This window comes from Podarcis pityusensis (assembly GCF_964106645.2).
Source record: "Podarcis pityusensis genome assembly, chromosome: 12".
In the NCBI taxonomy this organism is placed as follows: Eukaryota; Metazoa; Chordata; class Lepidosauria; order Squamata; family Lacertidae; genus Podarcis; species Podarcis pityusensis.
This window is the reverse complement of record NC_138037.1, coordinates 51,396,296-51,415,675: the sequence shown is the minus strand read 5'-3', so window position 1 is coordinate 51,415,675 and position 19,380 is coordinate 51,396,296. Positions and strand designations below refer to the sequence as shown.

General features: G+C 44.1%; 1 protein-coding gene across 4 annotated transcripts in view; it reads right to left on the bottom strand.

The window, feature by feature from the left end:
• MLH1 (mutL homolog 1) overlaps positions 1-18,893 on the bottom strand; it is a 33,837-nt gene extending 14,944 nt beyond the window's left edge. For 3 of the 4 annotated variants that reach the window (XR_013978369.1, XR_013978370.1, XM_080975838.1), the window contains exons 1-9: positions 18,550-18,893; positions 14,696-14,786; positions 14,497-14,595; positions 13,483-13,556; positions 12,429-12,501; positions 10,987-11,078; positions 9,580-9,622; positions 3,718-3,806; positions 375-487 (exon numbers count right to left, since the gene is read on the bottom strand). Coding sequence is in view for 2 of the 4 variants with exons in the window: in XM_080975838.1 (XP_080831964.1) it covers positions 375-487; positions 3,718-3,806; positions 9,580-9,622; positions 10,987-11,078; positions 12,429-12,501; positions 13,483-13,556; positions 14,497-14,595; positions 14,696-14,786; positions 18,550-18,665 (790 nt within the window). In the remaining 2 variants the exon portion in view is untranslated. Of the gene's footprint in view, positions 1-374; positions 488-2,311; positions 2,411-3,717; positions 3,807-9,579; positions 9,623-10,986; positions 11,079-12,428; positions 12,502-13,482; positions 13,557-14,496; positions 14,596-14,695; positions 14,787-18,549 lie in introns of those variants that run through there. The other variant, XM_080975839.1, reaches the window with a different exon arrangement.
• Positions 18,894-19,380: the final 487 nt, after the last annotated feature.

Here is a 19,380-nt window from a genome sequence, read left to right as displayed (position 1 = left end):
TTGGCTGACCCTTAAAAACTCCTCTGTCTGAAATGACCCTTACTATCAAAGCAGAGCAAATGTAATTAATATGCACAATACATTAAAACAGCAAAATTTGGGAGTTTAGGGAATAATCCCTGACTCTTTAAAACACATAATAAAATCAAGAAATAAAGCCAGGAGACAAAAGCAACCCTTTCTTTCTCTAGACAGCACTTCACTGTCAGCACCGCTAAGCACTGCTCACCACCATTGTTTAATAGAGAGTGTTACCTTGTTAAGACTACAGAAAATTTCATAGAATCATAGAATTATAAGGAACCCAAAGAATCATCTAATCCAACCCCATGTAATGCCCTAGAACACAGAGAAATGTGTACTTTGGTACTTACGGTTTATGAAAAGCAAAAAGATGCATTTCTTTACTGAATAGTTTGCATTGGTTACGTAACCCTTCATTTTAAAAGCTAATGTTGCATCTTCACAGCCCACTTCAATCAATTCTCTGGATAAAATTAAAAAGTAATTAATTCCCCCTTCTGTATTCTTAGAAACATTTCTCTAGGACACAATCAAATCTTCATAAACTTCATATCCATGTATTTATTCAGTAACTCTAATCTGACCAAAAATTAAGGAGCAATAGAACATACTTAAAGCTATTTTATGTCTTTCGTAGGGCAATCCTATACATGCTGACTCAAAAGCCAGCCCCACTTTGTTCACTGGAACTTACTCCCAGTTATGAGTACAAAGGCCTGCTCTCTTCCAAATTCAAATTTCAGAATGCCACACAGATAAGTATCTGTATTTAAGTAAATTCATTACATACCGCCCCACAGGACGCACCGCCCTATAGGACACACCTAGGTTTTTTTTGGGGGGGGGAGGGAATAAAGAAAAAATATTATTTCCCCCCCCCCAGGCACGGGGCTGGCGTGGGGGAAGCCCAAGCTTCCCCCGACCCCAGCCCCCAGAACAGCCTGCTATCCGCAAGCCTAGGGAGCCGCGCCGGACTCCCCAGGGTTGCAGACAGCTGTGCGAAGCCCGGGCGCGCTCTTCAGCGCCCAAGGCTTCGGAATGCAGGCAGCTCTGCACAACCCTCCGGAGCCCGGCGCGGCTTGTCGCCGGGCTCCGGAGGGTCGCGCAGAGCTGCGCGGAGTCCAGGCAGCGCTGCGCGACCCTCCGGAGGCCGGCGCGGCTTGGCGCCGGGCTCCGGAGGGTTGCGCAGAGCTTCCTGAAGCCTGGAGAGCGAGAGGGGTCGGTGCGCACCAACCCCTCTCGCTCTCCAGGCTTCAGCGAAAGCCTGTATTCGCCCCATAGGACGCACACACATTTCCCCTTCATTTTTGGAGGGGGAAAAAGTGCGTCCTATAGGGCGAAAAATACGGTAGTTTGTCAAATTACTCGTAATTAGAGACTGTGTCGTTACAATGGCCCAAACACAGGAATGAGTAAGATTTCATTGTACACAAAATAAATTAATACCAATATATATTGCCTCTTTAATGGTGGCCATTTGTTCCACCTCAGTAGTGTTTCATCAGAATTACTTTTCTCCTTTTATTACAATGGGATGCCATTTACGGAGAGTGGCCAGATTCACCCCTATCTTTTCACAGGGACACATTCTAAGGCCTGGTTCAGATGATGGTCTATACCAAGCATAAGGCTTAGCAAGCTCTCTGCTCTCCCCCCTTACTTTGCAAATACATATAATATCCACCGACTGTTAAATACAAAGCCAGGGAACTGTGATTTACTTTAACCATGGTTAACAAACCATTTAAACAAATCATGCTGTAGATCAGCCTTTGCCAATCCGGTACCCTCAGATGTTGGACTCTAATTCCCATCAGCGCCAGCCAGCAGTTGGGAGTGGCAGTAGGTTGGGGAATGGTGTTATAGATTATTATCTGAACCAGGCCTATTCTTGTAATTAAACATCTAAACACAATGTTGACAAAGAAGGAACAATAATTCAAGGGCAGCTTCACTAATATATTGAACAATTGATTTTCTCTCCCTTCTAAGACAACTTTATCCAACACAGCCTAGAAATGATTTAACATTAACTTTTACTACAGGTGCCTTCACCCACATTCTTTAAGAAACCAAAGGTCAGATCAAGATGTTTTGTACAGAAAAGGGAGGGTGATTTACAGCTGCGTAAACAGAACTCAGCAATGAACAAGCTATTCTGTATAGTTTTCATTAGAAAAGCAATGCCTTCTTTTCAGTACTGTTTCTGCCAGCATGGCGGAAGTATTGACTGTTCAGCCCTACTACTGTAACTGTCATTTCTAAATTTAGAAAGTCTCACACTGACCTTTATGCCAGTGTTGGCAGGAATCCTAAAGAACAGGCAGCAAACAGTTCTGCTGATTTGCTCTATGTTGTCTGAGTAATGACGGGAGAGAGGCTCTTTCTACAAATACAACTGAAAATGCATTGAGAGGCCTGTTTCAGCAGTGGTTTAAGAGATACTTAATTATTCAAATCACTATCTGTCCAATTTGGTTCAAAAGCCTTTAAAAGGCTGTCTTTTTTCTGTGAAGTCCTTGACACAGCCCCCTGGCCTCAATACTAAGCTGTTACATTTACAGTTAAGTAGACTACTCTTAAAGATGCTGTGATTACTAAGAACATGCATGGGTTTCTCCAAAAACAACTCATGCCAGACGAATCTCTCTCTCTCTTTGGATAGAGTTACAAGCTTGATGGCTCAGGGGAAGGCTGTGAACGTAGTGTACCTTGAATTCAATAAGGCTTTTGACAAAAGTCCCCCATAATATTCTTGCTGAGAAGTTGATAAAATGTGTACCGGACCAGATAGCAGTCAGGTAAATTTGTAGCTGGTTGACTGGCTGAACCCAAAGTATGCTCACTAATGGTTCATCATCATTCTGGAAAAAAGTGACAAATGGTGTGCTGCAGGGTTCTGTCCTAGGCCCGTTGTTGTTCAGTATCTTTATTAATGACTTGGATGAAGAAATTGGGGGAATGCTAAAGGCTCTGGAAACCAAGCCTCATGAGGAACGGTTGGGTATGTTTAGCCTGGTAAAGTAGTAACTGAGAGGAGATATGATAGCCAGCTTCAAATATCTAAAGGGCTGTCATATAGAGCAAACTTTTTCTCTCCTGCTCCGGAGGCTAGGACCTGAGCCAATAGATTTAAGTAACAAGAAAGCAGATTCCGACTATATATCAGGAAGAACTTTGTGATAGTAAGAGCTGTTCAACAGTGGAACAGACTTCCCATGATATGTAGTGGACTCTTCTTCCTTGGAGGTTTTTAAGCTGAGGTTGAATGGCAATTTGTCATGTATGATCTAGCTGAGATTCCAGCATTGCAGAGGGTTGATGCCCCTCAGTCACTTCCAACAGTTCTAAGATTCTACGATTCTAAGTAGGTAGGCAAATCTGAACTAACTACATATTCTTCACCATTTACTATGTCTTCATTTCCCTCTCCTGCTGTTGCCCTGTGTCAAATTCTAGATTTTCTTGATTATGCTTTCCTCAGTCTTTAGGAAGTACACTGAAAAATCGATGTACACTAGAGCTGTTTCCATATGACATATTCCTGGGCCTGTTAAAATATACTCTCAAATGTACCCCACAGCATTTAATGTTAAGACAACTGTTGTCATAATCAGAGGGGTTTTGTCTGCTACTATTATAAAGTGTTTGACATTTATTCTTAAGTTAAATTGAATTTTGAGGTCAGTGTACCTGCTAACAGCATTTCCAAAGACGGAGCGGATATTGTCAACGGTTGTAGCATTCAACAGTGTTCTAACATCTGCTACTGTATCACCTTGCTAAAAAGAGAATATTTAGATTTACTAATGTTTCTGATGTATTATATGAAGATATTTAGGCAACTTAAAAGGCATGTTGAATGGAAATTTACATTTATCAAAACAAATTGGATTTATCAAAACAGTTGCATTGTACTGCCAGTGAACAATATTTTGCCATCCTGCTGTGCATCTCCTCATGAGAACCTGGGTTCAAAAGGCCATTCTGTCTAGGAAGGAGAACTGCTAAGGTGTGATTTGGGGAGGGGGGGGAGAGAGATATTAAGGATCTAACAAACCAGGAGATAGCGTACTTGAAGTTCCCAGCCAAACCGCAAATGAAATGGATAAGGAAAAGCATTGACACAGGCACCCCTTCGGTCCAACCTAATGAAAGAAGCCTCAGTGAGAGAAAGAAGCCTCTGGAGAGCCTACAATTTAAAGTGTCCTTCAAAAGTATTACTGTATTTTTCGCCCCATAGGACGCACCGCCCCATAGGACGCACCTAATTTATTTTTTGGGGGGGGGAAATAAAGGGGGGGAAAATTTCCCTCCCCAGGCACGGGGCAGGCGCAGGGGAAGCCCGAGCTTCCCCCGACCCCAGCCCCCAGAACAGCCTGCTATCCGCAAGCCTAGGGAACCGAGCCGGTCTCCCCAGGCTTGCGGAAAGGTGCGCGAAGCCCGGGCGCGCTCTTCAGCGCGCACCAGGCTTCGGAATGCAGGCAGCTCTGCGCTACTCTCCAGAGCCCCGCGCAGCTTCGCGCCGGGATCCGGAGGGTGGCGCGGAGCTGCAGGAAGCCCTGGAGCGCAGGCAGCTCCGCGCCACCCTCCGGAGCCCCGCGCGGTTTCGCGCCGGGATCGGGAGGGTGGCGCGGAGCTGCAGGAAGCCCTGGAGCGCAGGCAGCTACGCGCCACCCTCCAGAGCCCTGCGCGGCTTCGCGCCGGGGTTCGGAGGGTGGCGCAGAACTGCAGGAAGCCCGGGAAAGCCTGCATTCGCCCCATAGGACGCACACACATTTCCCCTTCATTTTTGGAGGGGAAAAAGTGTGTCCTATAGGGCGAAAAATACGGTACTTTCAACACTACCTAAAAACTAGACTTCTTTTATAATAATAATAATAATAATAATAATAATAATAATTTTATTTATATCCCGCCCTCCCCAGCCGAAGCCGGGCTCAGAGCAGCTAACAACAATAAAACAGTACAAAAGTACAGCACAAACAACACTCTAAAATCATTCATTATAAAATTAATTCAAATCAAGCCACTGGCAACCATTGGGCCAGAGCTCTGCGAAGATTGCCGAGGGAGGGAGTCAGGCTGTGCCCTGGCCAAAGGCCTGGTGGAACAGCTCTGTCTTGCAGGCCCTGCGGAAAGATGTCAAGTCCCGCAGGGCCCTGGTCTCTTGTGACAGAGTGTTCCACCAGATCGGAGCCACAGCCGAAAAAGCCCTGGCTCTAGTTGAGGCCAGCCTAACTTCTCTGTGGCCTGGGACCTTCAAGATGTTTTTATTTGAAGACCGTAAGTTTCTCTGTGGGGCATACCAGGAGAGGCGGTCCCGTAGGTACGAGGGTCCTAGGCCGTATAGGGCTTTAAAGGTTAAAACCAGCACCTTAAACCTGATCCTGTACTCCAACGGGAGCCAGTGCAGCTGGTATAGCACCGGGTGAATGTGATCTCGCAGCGAAGACCCCTAAGGAGTCTCGCTGCAGCATTCTGCACCCGCTGGAGTTTCTGGGTCAGTCTCAAGGGCAGCCCCACATAGAGCGAGTTACAATAATCCAGTCTGGAGGTGACCGTCGCGTGGATCACAGTGGCTAGGTCAGGGCGAGAGAGGTAAGGAGCCAACTGCTTAGCTTGGCGGAGATGGAAAAATGCCGCCTTTGTTATAGCTGCAATCTGCGCCTCCATGGAAAGGGAGGTGTCGAAGATTACACCCAAACTCTTAACGGACGGTGCTGGCACTAATTGCGCCCCCGCAAGAGATGGGAGTTGCCCCCCCCAATCCCATATCGTCCCGTCCCAGCCACAGGGCCTCTGTCTTCGAAGGATTTAGCTTCAACCGGCTCCCACGTAACCATCCAGCCACAGCTTCCAAACATCTGGTCAGTGTGTCTGGGGCCGAGTCAGGATGGCCATCCATCAACAGATAGAGTTGGGTGTCATCGACATACTGATGGCAACCCAGCCCAAAACTCCGGACAAGCTGGGCGAGGGGGCGCATAAAGATGTTAAAAAGCATTGGGGAGAGTATCGCACCCTGAGGTACTCCACACACCAAGGAAAGACAATTGGCGCGAAGACAATTCCCCCCCAAGCGCCACCCTCTGTCCCCGACCAGAGAGAAACGAGCGCAGCCATTGAAGGACTGTGCCCTGGATCCCCACGTCGGCAAGGCGGTGGTCCAGGAGTTCGTGATCGACCATGTCGAAAGCTGCTGACAAATCTAGAGGAATTAGCAGCCCCGACCCGCCTCGATCCAGCTGTCTACGAAGATCATCTGTTAGGGCAACCAGAGCCGTCTCGGTCCCATGACCAGCGCGGAAGCCGGACTGGAATGGATCCAGAGCCGATGTTTCATCCAGAAACCCACCAAGCTGTTCAGCAACCGCTCTCTCAATCACCTTACCCAGGAACGGAAGATTCGAAACCGGGCGGTAATTGGATAGATCTAAAGGATCTAATGATGTTTTCTTTAAGAGCGGGCGCACCACTGCCTCCTTCAGTTCCCCTGGGAATGTCCCCGTGCCAAGGGACAAATTGATGATATCCCCCAGGAGGGCCCGCACCTCGTCTGGACACGCTCTAATCAGCCAAGACGGGCACGGGTCGAGAGGACAGGTGGTGGGCTTTCCAGCTCGGAGGAGTCTGTCCACATCGGCTGGGGATATCCGGTCGAAGTGGTCCAATACTGGACCCGAGGACAGTCGAGGGGCCTCCAGTTCCTTTATTGTATCCAAATTGGCAGGGAGGTCATGGCGGAGCAACAAGACCTTCTCCGCAAAAAAGCTCGCAAATGCCTCACAGCTGTGTGTCAAATTGTTATTTAAATTTGGCTGTCCCTCAAGGGATGTTAAAGACCTGATTATACTAAATAATTGCGCCGGGCGAGAGCTAGCGGATGCAATGGAGGCTGAGAAGTAAGACTTCTTAGCAGCCTTCACCGCCATCTCGTAGGTTTTCATAAAAGCCCTATAAGATGTTCTTGAGGCTCTGTCACGGGCACCCCGCCATACTCGCTCTAGCCGTCTGAGGTCCCGCTTCACTTTCCGGAGCTCCTCGGTAAACCAGGGAGCCCGGTTTCTGCGGGGTCACAGAGGGCGCTTAGGTGCAATCTCATCGATGGCTGCCAGGAGCTGGATATTCCAGCCCTCAACAAGCTCAGTCAATGAGTCGCCAGGGGGAGCAAGGTCCCGCAAGGCTTGGCGGAATCTATCAGGGTCCATCAGCCTCTGCGGGCGAGCCCAAATCGGCTCCCCACCTAAGCAGGGTGGGGGTGGAAAGTCAATCCTGGCTTTCAGAGCGTAGTGATCAGACCATGGCACCTTCATCGAAGGAGACATGATCACATCTATACCTACGCCAAAGATCAAATCCAGCGTGTGGCCTGCTTGATGTGTGGGGCCCAAAACAAACTGGGAGAACCCTAGTGTCACCATGGAAGAACCAGGTCCTGAGCCTGTGAGGAGGGAGTGGCATCAGCATGGATGTTGAAGTCCCCCAATACCGATAGGTTAGGGAACTCCAAGGCCCAGCCAGCCACCGCCTCCAATAGGCCTGACAGGGTGGCTGCTGGTGCACTAGGTGGCCGGTACACCAGCCAGACAGCCAAGCTCTCCTCGGAGCCCCACACTAGGCCAACACATTCAATGCCGGGGATCGATGGCGATGGTAGAGCCCTGAAAGGATAATCTTCCCGGATTAATAATGCCACCCCTCCCCCCGGCCCACAGTCCGAGACTGGTGGAGGACGGAGAAACCCGGGGGCGCCATCTCTCGTAAGGTAACTGTTGCCCCTTCGCGCACCCAGGTCTCCGTCAGACAAGCCAGGTCGACCCCCTGCGAGGTAAAGAAATCTCGGAGGGTGGCGGTTTTGTTGCCTATAGACCTGGCATTGCACAGCACCAGTGACGGAGGTGAGTAATCCTTGCTCACCCTACCCTCGTCCCTCGGGATGAGGCGCAGATTGGAAGGGGTACGAGCATATCCATATCTCGATCCCCTTCGCCTATAACATCTGCCCCCACCGCCATACCTCCCTCGCCCCTCCACTCTACTAAGCAGGAACAAGACAACTGACTTTCTTTTGTGCCATCCAGGACCATGCATTCTTTTTGTCTTGTAATCCAAGGTTATAACTACCTCTGAACCACTGAACTCAACAAGTCTCCCCACAGTCTTCTGAGTGTGTCCTTTGTTAGTTTTGCGGCCAGACACCCTGGCTTGCTTAGATAAATGTTGCCTGAATTTGTCTGAAACTCCAGCTTTGAATGCCCTTTTTCTGTACTCCCATGTAGCCTGATTTGTAAAATGTGCCACAGCAGAGGAAATAATTTTCTTCAGGCCTTCATTTTGGATTTTCCCCAAGGATTCCTGCACCCTGCCATGTTTGGATAGCTCATAAAAGGAAAGAAAGGTATCCATCTTGTCAGCTTTTCAATTTTTACTGCAATTCTCCCACCGTCCCAACAACTTTTCTTCCAGCAAGCTGGGGCAAGCTGCAGCATCACTCCTCCCTCTATTCCCTCTTGTCTCCAAGACAGCCTTCACAGTTATAAAATTGCCATTTGTTATCAAAAAAACCCCTCAACTTTTGAAAAGGGTCTGATCTCATCTCCTTTGCTACTTAAACTAAACAATCCAAAGTTAGGGTGTTTTACTATTTTTGTTTTGTTGGTTTATTAAATATATACAGTGGCACCTTGGTTTAAGAACAGCTTAGTTTATGAACAACTTGGATTAAGAACACTGCAAACCCGGAAGTAGGTGTTTTGGTTTGTGAACTTTGCCTTGGAAACAGAACATCTTCCGCTTTCTGTTCCGTGTGTTCCATTTGTAAACTGAGTCCCCAGCTGCTTCCAGAACAGATTAAGTTTGTAAACCAAGGTACCACTGTATATTGATTGCCAATTAATTTACCAGAATCATTCACTGTATTCAGCAGAGCTTAATCCCAGGAAAATGTGCAAAATTGTGTAGCTTTAAGAATTCTAACCAGATATGTTTGAAATAAGGATTTTCATAGCTTAAAAAAAAGCCCTCAGGCAACTTTGTGATCACCACAGAATACAATTAACGACCGTTTCACATGGGGGTTCGGTTCCTGGCCCCTGTGTGTGTTGGTGGAGTGCCTTGTTATGTCCTGCCACGCCCCCATTCTGCCCTTTTAATGACTTGTTTTGTGAAGTTTTTGGTCACTTCCAGATCTGGTGCTGTGCACACATGCGTGATCATGTGTTTTTTGGCTGTGCATTAATTGGTCATTGCCTGTACCTGAATTTCTAGATTTTGGGTTGCATTCAACAAAGTCCTACACAGAACAGACCCATAGAAATTAATGAACCTAAGTTAGTCATATCCATTAACAATCAACGGGTCTACTCTGAGTAAGGCTAGCATTTAATACCACCCTTTATGTTTAAAACTATAACTAGGTTGAGCTTCATTTCTTTAACTGACCATGTTACATATTTTTTTAGAAAAATAAATATATAAAGGAATATGGTTTGGACACTGTAATATTACCATAACCACTATTTAGCAATACTGAAGAAGCAAAAGTTTACTCGCCTTTTTAACTGAAAAACTGATGCCAGAGTTGTGAATAGCATACCTGGGAAGAGAAAATACACAAGCCTTAATTAATTAATTAATTAATTAAAGTTATAGACTGCTTTTCCAGCAGTTTCTGAATTCAGTCCACAATATTCCCAAATAAACCACAATTCAACTTGAAAGCCAAGTTAAAACAACATTTCAAAAAAGTACAAAATATCATTAAAGCCAGGATGAACTATTATGAGCAAATACATGCACAAGGCCAGCCACAGCTTCAGCCATTAACAGCAGTGAAAATACAGTTCTATAAGTCCTACTGAAAGGTGTTGAATAGAGCTGAACAGAGTTTTGTAACTATGGCTACTAACAAGACCCTGTCCTGTGAATGACAAATATTTTTTAGCATACACTTTATGAAGTGATAGTGAAGTGTATGGAAACTAGCTGAACTTCTTAGCATTTCAAGTCAAGAGAAACCAGCATTTGATTTCATAAGGGTTGTTCAAGCATCTGCCTAAACACACAAACACTGGATCCATGGACAAGAGGCAGTGGTGCACATGTAACATCACCTTGTCTGCTATATACCCCTCTGGGGGAGGGGGCTTTTACTCACATTCGCTCAATATGCTTTCTCACGCCTGAACATGCCTTTTTAGTTAGTCAGTGGCAGTCATGTGGCTTCCATATTTTCTATGTAACCACCTCCTTTTCCCTCCCCTGGTGAAGGTGTGGTAAAACAAATAGGCTACCATGACATCACAGTTTCCATGCCTCTAGAACCAGCAGAACATGACGTGAAGAAACTCTTGAGTGTATTATGTCACAGCACACATTTGATTTTATCACACATTACTGGGGGGGGGGGGAGAGGAGGAGTTGGGAGGCAGACACAAAGCTCTGGTAACATCTAAAATTAACCAAGATCTGTCTTGGGAATACTAAATCATTTGCTGTCAGCTAGATGACTCAGAACAAAAAGACCAAGCCACACATTTTCATCTTGGCAAAGGCCCTCTTGGCTTTCTTCTTTTGTTGGATTTACAACCCTGGGAGCAGAAGAACCTCATCATGCTGCTAAGTACAATGGAATTTGTACTTTCTTTCGGTCTCTTTCAGACATTTGCACACAAACAAATCTGGAGGCCTTTTGCAACTGTCATGTGAATGTTAGAGAGCACAAATGCTATGTGAATGTGAAACTGGCTTCAGTAGAATCTTCTCAAGTCTAAAAGATTGTCAAGTTGTATTTGTGTCAGTATACTGACATCAGTAAAAAGGCATCCCTCTTGCTATTCTGAGTTCCTAATTTATCAAAGATGTCATTACTGGCTAGAAGGAGAAAAATGCCCAAATCCAACATAAAACAAGGTTTGCAGGTGGAGGTGGAGCTTCTGCTCCTTTTAAAAATGGATTTACCTGCTAACAACTTCCAGAATTTTTGCATATTCTTCACTAGGTTTGTTTAAAGCTTTTCTCCTAGTGGTTACATTGTAAAATAGATCCTCAACCTGCAGAGAGAAGAAAACAGGCAGTTTAAAGCAAACTCAAAACAGAAACATGGATCACTCTGCAATGCCCTTTTGTGCTGGCAGAAGGAAAGAAAATTGCATCCAAGTACATGGGGCGTGCACACGGTTTGCTTGCACCACTTCACATATGTTTTCCGTTGTCAGCTCACAGTGTTGACTGTGTGACAGATGGGAGAAGGAGCCCTCACAAGCTGCATTCCCTGCTCCTTAGTCTGTTCCCTGCAGCTGCCCAGTTCTAAATGAAGGATTTTTTTCTCACTGCAGGGCATTATCATGAATGAGGAAAACACCTGAACATTAACAAACAGGAAAGCCCTATTTTTAATTCAAATGCTCTGGTCAATATTGCTCTCCCCTGCAACTTACAAGCATGATAAATTCAAATCCATTTTAATTATAATGCTACAAAATTATGGGAGACATAATGTATACTAGTTAAGAGTACTGGACTAGGACCAGTGAGATCAGGGTCCAAGTTTCTACTCTGCCATGAAGCTTTCTAAGTGACTTGGAGCAAATTAGTGCCTCCCAGCCTAATCTACCTCACACGTTATGGGGCTAAAATGGGGAGCGGGAGAACCACACAAACCACCTTAAGCTCCTTGGAGGAAAAGCAGAATTTCAATCAATTAATTAATTAAAACACGACTTTCTCTCTTGCCCGCCCCCCTCGATAAAAAGTACCATTCTCTGGAAATACAAATACATTTCTAAACACCACTTGTGAAGAGTTCCTGCAATATAATTCAGTAAAGTTAAAAGGTGATTGTTGAAGCCCAAATAAAGCATCAACATGGGCAACGAACATGCGCCAACTGAAGTTGACTGTATTAAATGCACTTCAAACTTGTGCCATTAGTGAACCCTCAGTATCACTATTATTATAACTGCCTATGGTTGCACTGTGGTGTCTAGCAAGATGCTACAAAGCAAATGTTCTGCTTTAAAAGCAGTAAATAATTAGTGTTTTATGCAAGAGGTATGTGTAACTAAGATAGATACAGTTACATTCCAGTTTTTAATGTACTCAAATATGCATGTATTATGAATAAGGCTATTCCAAGAATCATAGAATTGTAGCGTTGGAAGGGATCCTGAGGATCATCTAGTTTAACACCCTGCAAGGCAGAAATATGCAGCTGTCCCATGTGGGGATTGAACCTGCAACCTTGGCATTATCAGTGCTACACTCTAACCAACTGAGCAAGATAATGTTAGTGCCACAAAGTTCTGCAAAAGAATACACAGGTCTCCTGCTTTGGGGTTTAAGATTAACTAGGAATGCATCTGCTCCAGTGCTGCAAAAAATTCAAAAAGCAAGTAACCCACTGTGATTTGAGTTCCCTGGTTTCCAGCACAAGGTTTGGGGGCAGCCTTCAATTTTCCATCAGAATAGTTTGCCCTAAAAGCAAAGTAGAACAAATCATCAACTATTTCAATCAGTTATTAGATTGGTCCACAAAGGATTATTTCAAGCCAGCAGTGCTTCAGAAAGAGACATTAAACTATCACCACCACTTGCAATGTTTTCCATCAATTTCTATGGCATTAAAAGTGAAGTAAACACAGAATCTGTCACTGGTACATCTATTTCAGTATTGTCTACACTGAGCGGTGGTGGGTCTCCAACGTTTTAGGCAGGAAGTCTTTCCAGCCTCACCTAGAGATGTCAGGATTTGAACCTGGGACCTTCTACAAGCAAAGCAGATCCTCTACCACTGTTCTGTAGCTCTAACTGGTGATACTGTATTCAAATTTTGTTTTATTATTTATGCTCTTGAGCCACCCCCAAAAATGTCATTAGACTTCCTTTCTAAATGAGATGAATTTACACACACATACACAGTCTCTGCGTTTAGAGCTTACTTGAGAATAAGCACTGTTGACTAGTGTGGGAAATAACACACATAGCATCAGATTGCACATCATGTTATTGCTTAATCCATCTTGTCTCACTATAAGGCAAGACAGATTCCTGTTACTTAAAGAGTACCTTTAACTTTTCTAGGGATTTTGCTACATTTTTACATTCTATTGAGAGGGAATAGAATGGCTATAACCTGTAATTGTGTATAATCTACACTGGATGAAGAACGCAGTGTATAACAAATCTTTAAAATGATTTCTACAGAAAAATTCTGCTCATACTTGATGCTCATTAAAAAAGGGTTTTGTTTGCATCAATGGTGCAATGAGTGACCTCCTGTGGCTAAGTGATGTATTGCACAATGCTGATTTCTCTCGTTTCTATTCTTAAACAATAAGAAGTCTTCTGCCTGCCTGCTCTTTTAATAATGTTTTTAGAGACATTGTTTATCTTCTAAAAGTTTATTATATTTGAACACTGCATAAGTGCAGTAAACAAATATTTGAATATACCTACCTGTAGGCACACTTTCCATCAGCTGTCTTAGTTGTTATAGTAACGTGGGCAACATGACTTATACTTGCCAGCGCCTGGAAGAGAAAAAACTAAGTTTTAGAAACTGAGTAACATACAGTAACATGCAGATGTTGAAAGTGGTACATAGTTCTTTACTGGTACGAAATAAGCATTCAGTAATCACAGTAATAGCATAGTAATTACATCCCAACTAATTATCTGTATTTGTAATCCTCACTATAATGATCTACATGCAGCTGGATACAAATTCTGTTCAAATAAAATGTTTTATTTATTCAGCCTACTTTAACAAAGTAACATACAAAAAAAATCAACACAATGAAAACAGGATAAAACCCATAACATAAAGCCAATTCATCTACTATATATTTTTGACAGTTGTTTGTTTGCTACGCATTTGCATACCCCATAAGCTGTAATGAGATTTTGCATGATGATTCCTGAGATCAAGGAACAGATCCTTATATTTGCACACAATCAGACATCATTTTGACTCAAAATGACAGACTGAACCTTTTCCAACTGGACTGATTTTTAAACTGATTTTTTTGTTTCTTAGAATTTCTGAGCAATGCCTGATACAAGGTTGCTATAACAATATAAACAACAATTTAGGGCTGCAGAGGGCAGCATAACATCAGGATCCAAAAAAAGAAGAATCCCAAATCAATTTAAATGTAATTGTCTTTACTGCCTACCGAAAACCAGGCTTTCCATCCCTATGATAGAGGTTTGGTGCAATACGGTCCAAGTGGCTGTTCTCAACTGAACCCTTGCAGCCACCTTATGGATGGTTCTGCATTACAGTCACACTGATTACATCTGAACCAACTTTCAGTGCACCTGAAGTTACTTAAATATATAATTATTGAATGGTGACAAGCTGTGTTCTACAGAACTGATAAACCTGGATGGAATAGGAGAGCAAAGGGGGAAAATGGCAAAAAACTTATGCACTATGATAAACATTCTAAAACTTAGTCAAAAACATACCTCGCCTCTAAACCCATATGTAGAAATACTAGCTAGGTCCTCAAAAGTCTGTAGTTTACTTGTGGTGAATCTCTCACACACAATATCCAAGTCTTCTCTCTGCAGAAGGAAGACAGATGTGAGCCAGAATTATCTCAAATATTGTTTGTATTGTTTTAAATAAGGTCTACTTTCTAGAAAGACAAATAGGTTTACTTACCCTAATTCCACAACCATTATCTAGGATTTGAATTAGTTTCAAACCGCCATCCTTCACTGTAACCTGGATGCTGGTAGCTTTGGCATCCAAACTATAGATACAAGAAATAAATCTCAGTGACAGAGACAACACAGTCTATTTCAATTCTATTTCTATTCCAAATCAGTCCAACACAAACATTTATCTCTGTAGGAAAGCAATGTGATGGGGAAAATGGCTTGTACCCCTCTCTATTGCTCCCCAAGTTACTATAAAGTCTCTAGAATAGTAAACACCAGGAAATGGAAGTAATGAAAGTATTGACTGACCTTGCTTTGGACAATGTCTGAGAATATTTATTTGCTATTAGAAAGCTAATGCAGTGTTGGGAAAAGGGTTGTTGATCTAATGCCACATATACTGTACTGTGGACCAGGCTCTGTGCAGTGAAAGTAGTAGCAAATCAGCTAATAAGAATAAGAAATGGGCCTCGCAATGAAGATCATTAAAAGATGTTAATGTTTTAGATCAGGCATGACCAAACTTGGCCTTCCATATGTTTTGGCACTACAACTCCCATCATCCCTGGCTAACAGGACCAGTGGTCAGCGATGATGGGAATTGTAGTCCCTAAACATCTGGAGAGCCTAGTTTGGCCATGCCTGTTTTAGATGATTCAATGTATAAATATGCATTCTTGTTGCTTTAGTCATATTCAATATTGCCAAAAAAGCTCAACAACTTTGCCAGATTTCTGTCCAGATTTTACTGTTTGAAATATGGCAACCATATATACAGCAACCATGTGTGTGTGTGTGGAGAGAGAGAGAGAGGGCGAGGGAAGGAGGGAGAGGATTTCACCAATATTACGACTATGCAAACTAGAACCACAGATAAAGAAGCTGTATGCTTTAGTTTAAAGATTAATATTTGTGTGTAATCTGTTTATTGTTTGCTGTTGCTGATCTAAGGTCAGTTTGTTGTACTAGTGATGACTTGTAAGGAGGTCTTGACCAGAACATGAAGATGTCATGTCATGGCTGACATGGAATGGACAATGTGGAACTAGTTAGGTACTTAGCATGATGTGTAAGCTGTATGTAAAATAAAAGTCTGTGTGAAATCTGCAATCGGTACAGCACCCATCACTTATGGAACCCTGTGCTGTTGGGGTGGCGACAAGATCGCACTGGTCTATCTATTCTGATGTTGGGAAAGATTGAGGGCACAAGGAGAAGGGGACGACAAAAGACGAGATGGTTGGACAGTGTTCTCAAAGCTACCAACATGAGTTTGACCAAACTGCGGGAGGCAGTGGAAGACAGGAGTGCCTGGCGTGCTCTGGTCCATGGGGTCACAAAGAGTCGGACACGACTAAACAACAACAACTAGTTTTCTGCAAAGCAGACAACTGTACATAAGCAATTTTATTTCACCCCAAAGAAGTAAAATTTCTCAGCAATCATTATGATGACTTTAGAAGCTTTCTTCCTCTACAATTTTAGGATGCACAAAGTGTAGTTCTAGGCTCCCATTCTCAATCTCCTACCATTAATAAACTAAACATTTCATGAGAAATACAAACTTATCTTAAATAAGCATAATGGAAGTTGTTGCCCACTGTGTGCAAATGTTTGCTGTTACAGGGCTACAACCCTAAACACACTTATTGGAATGAAAGCCCCATTGAACTCCAGAGTAAACATCCCTAAGATTACACTAGCTGCTAGCACCTCTTGTCTGCACTATTAAAAGGTAAAGGTAACGGACCCCTGACAGTTAAGTCCAGCTGCAGGCGACTCTGGGGTTGTGGCACTCATCTCGCTTTACAAGCCAAGGGAGCTGGCGTTTGTCCACAGACAGTTTTTCCGGGTCATGTGGCCAGCATGACTAAGCTGCTTCTGGCGCAACAAACCAGAGGAGCGCACGGAAACGCCGTTTACCTTCCCGTTTACCTATTTATCTACTTGCACTTTTTGGTGTGCTTTTGAACTGCTAGGTTGGCAGGAGCTGGGACCGAGCAACAGGAGCTCACCCCATCGCAGGGATTTGAACTGCCGACCTTCAGATCAGCAAGCCCAAGAGGCTCAGTGGTTTACACCACAGTGCCACCCGCGCTACTAGGGATACCATAAAGCAGTTGGGGAACTTGTGGTCCTCCCAATGTTAGACTATGACTCCCATCAGCCCAAGCCAGCATGACCAATGGTCAGGGATGACAGGTTCCCCATACATGTCTTAAAGTTAAGAATGAGAGTGGGCAGTGCTAAGTCAACAATATGTGTTGAACAGCAGAGAATACCTTTCTTTATCTAGCAATATTTAAATACAGTGGTACCTCGAGTTACATATGCTTCAGGTTACATACGCTTCAGGTTACAGACTCCGCTAACCCAGAAATAGTGCTTCAGGTTAAGAACTTTGCTTCAGGATGAGAACAGAAATCATGCTCCAGCGGCGCAGCGGCAGTGGGAGGCCTCATTAGCTAAAGTGGTGCTTCAGATTAAGAACAGTTTCAGGTTAAGAACGGACCTCCGGAACGAATTAAGTACTTAACCCGAGGTACCACTGTACTTGATTGTAAACACCCCTAAGCAGTTTACAAGTTTATAAACACTTTCTTTTTGTCTAGTCACTCTCAAGCAGGATATCATTGCAATAAGGAGAAACCCACTCTAACCACTTTTTTTGCCATGATTCAGGAATCCAACTAGCAGCTCCGCCCTGGACACCTGAGAGACTGACTTGGTGCAGGAGATTCGTCCTGCCATGAAGCAGATGGACACACACACATGTATCCTGGGGCTTTTATAGCATTGCCAGTCTGGCATCATGCTTAAGAGTGTCGAACTGGGACGCAGGAGAACAGAGTTCGAATCCCCCACTCAGCCACCAAGCGCCCTGGGTGACGTTGGGCCCGTCGCCATCTCTTAAGCCTGACCTACCTCACAGGGTTGTTGTGAGGATGAAACAAGGAGGGGGGGAGGAGAACCATATGCACCACCTTGGGGAAAGACAGCATAGAAATGTGAAAAATGAAATAAATAAATAAATAAATTACCAACCACCTTGGGAAGATAAAGGTGGCATAGAAATATGAAACAAATAAATAAATTACCAACCACGCTGGAAGGTAAAAGTGGAATAGAAATATGAAAAACGAAATAAATAAATTGCCAACCACCTTGGGAAGGTAAAGGCGGCCTAGAAATATGAAATAAATGAAATAAATAAATTACCAACCACCTTGGGAAGATAAAGGCGGCATAGAAATATGAAAAAAGAAAAAAATAAATTACCAACCACCTTGGAAGGTAAAAGTGGAATAGAAATATGAAAAACGAAATAAATAAATTGCCAACCACCCTGGAAGGTAAAGGTGGCCTAAAAATATGAAAAAATGAAATAAATAAATTACCAACCACCTTGGGAAGGTAAAGGCGGCATAGAAATATGAAAAATGAAATACATAAATTGCCAACCACCCTGGAAGGTAAAGGTGGCCTAAAAATATGAAAAATGAAATAAATAAATTACCAACCACCTTGGGAAGGTAAAGGCGGCATAGAAATATGAAAAAATGAAATACATAAATTGCCAACCACCCTGGAAGGTAAAGGCGGCCTAAAAATATGAAAAAATGAAATAAATAAATTACCAACCACCTTGGGAAGGTAAAGGCGGCATAGAAATGTGAAAAATGAAATACATAAATTGCCAACCACCCTGGAAGGTAAAAGCGGCATAGAAATGTGGAAAAATAAACAAATAAATAAATAAATTACCAACCACCTTGGCAGGTAAAGGTGACCTAGAAATATGAAAACTATCTATCTATCTATCTATCTAACCAACCAACCAACCAACCAACCAACCAGTTCTCCACCATCTCCTTGATGGCGTTGGCGGGTCTCTGGATGACTTCTCCAGCCGCGATGCGGTTCACCACAGCCTCGTCCAGGCGGCGGATCACACCCGCCATCAAGGCCATGAGGGGGCGGCCGGCGGCGGCGGCGGCTGTGGCGAAGGGTCTCGGGGGTCGCCGGGGAAACGAGGGCGAAGGGGATACGGCGGGCGGGCGGCCGTCCCGGGGTTGTGGGACGGGGCTGGTCCGGAGGGAGAAAGGAAGGGGCCGCCCTTGCCGAGAAGCTGCGGGGAAAGCCGTGCGGAGACGCGCGCTCCCTCAGAGCAACGGCCGCCTCAACCGCCAAACTCGCGCCTCAAGGTTCCAGCGCGCAGCCGATTGGTCCGCCAGCATGTCAATCGAGGTTGGCCGGTTGCCGGGGTGAAAAGTTGTTTCCGCCTATAGGGACGCGCTTCCGTCGAAAGGGAAAGGATAGAGAGTTTTGTTGTTGTTGCTTTGAGGAAAGGAGAAAAAAATGAAGAGTGGCCCACGCGCTGCGTAAACGCGGGACTCGCTTTGGCGCTGATAAGTCTCTGCTTGGAACGTCTTTATTTTTAACCCACCTGCAGCTGCTGTCATTCCGCCTGCCAGTTTTGTAGTTTAGTGCTGTTGTTTTTTGCTACAATTTGTTCTCTCTGTTTTAGATGCGATATAAAATGAAATAATAATGCTAGGAACAAAACGAAACCAGATATTTCCTGCATGCTTTTATCGCCTTTTTTTTTTTTTTTTTTTTTTGCAGGCATAGCCTCCAACTTTTCCCGGACTTCATCATGATTATAATTTTTAATATACCATCTAC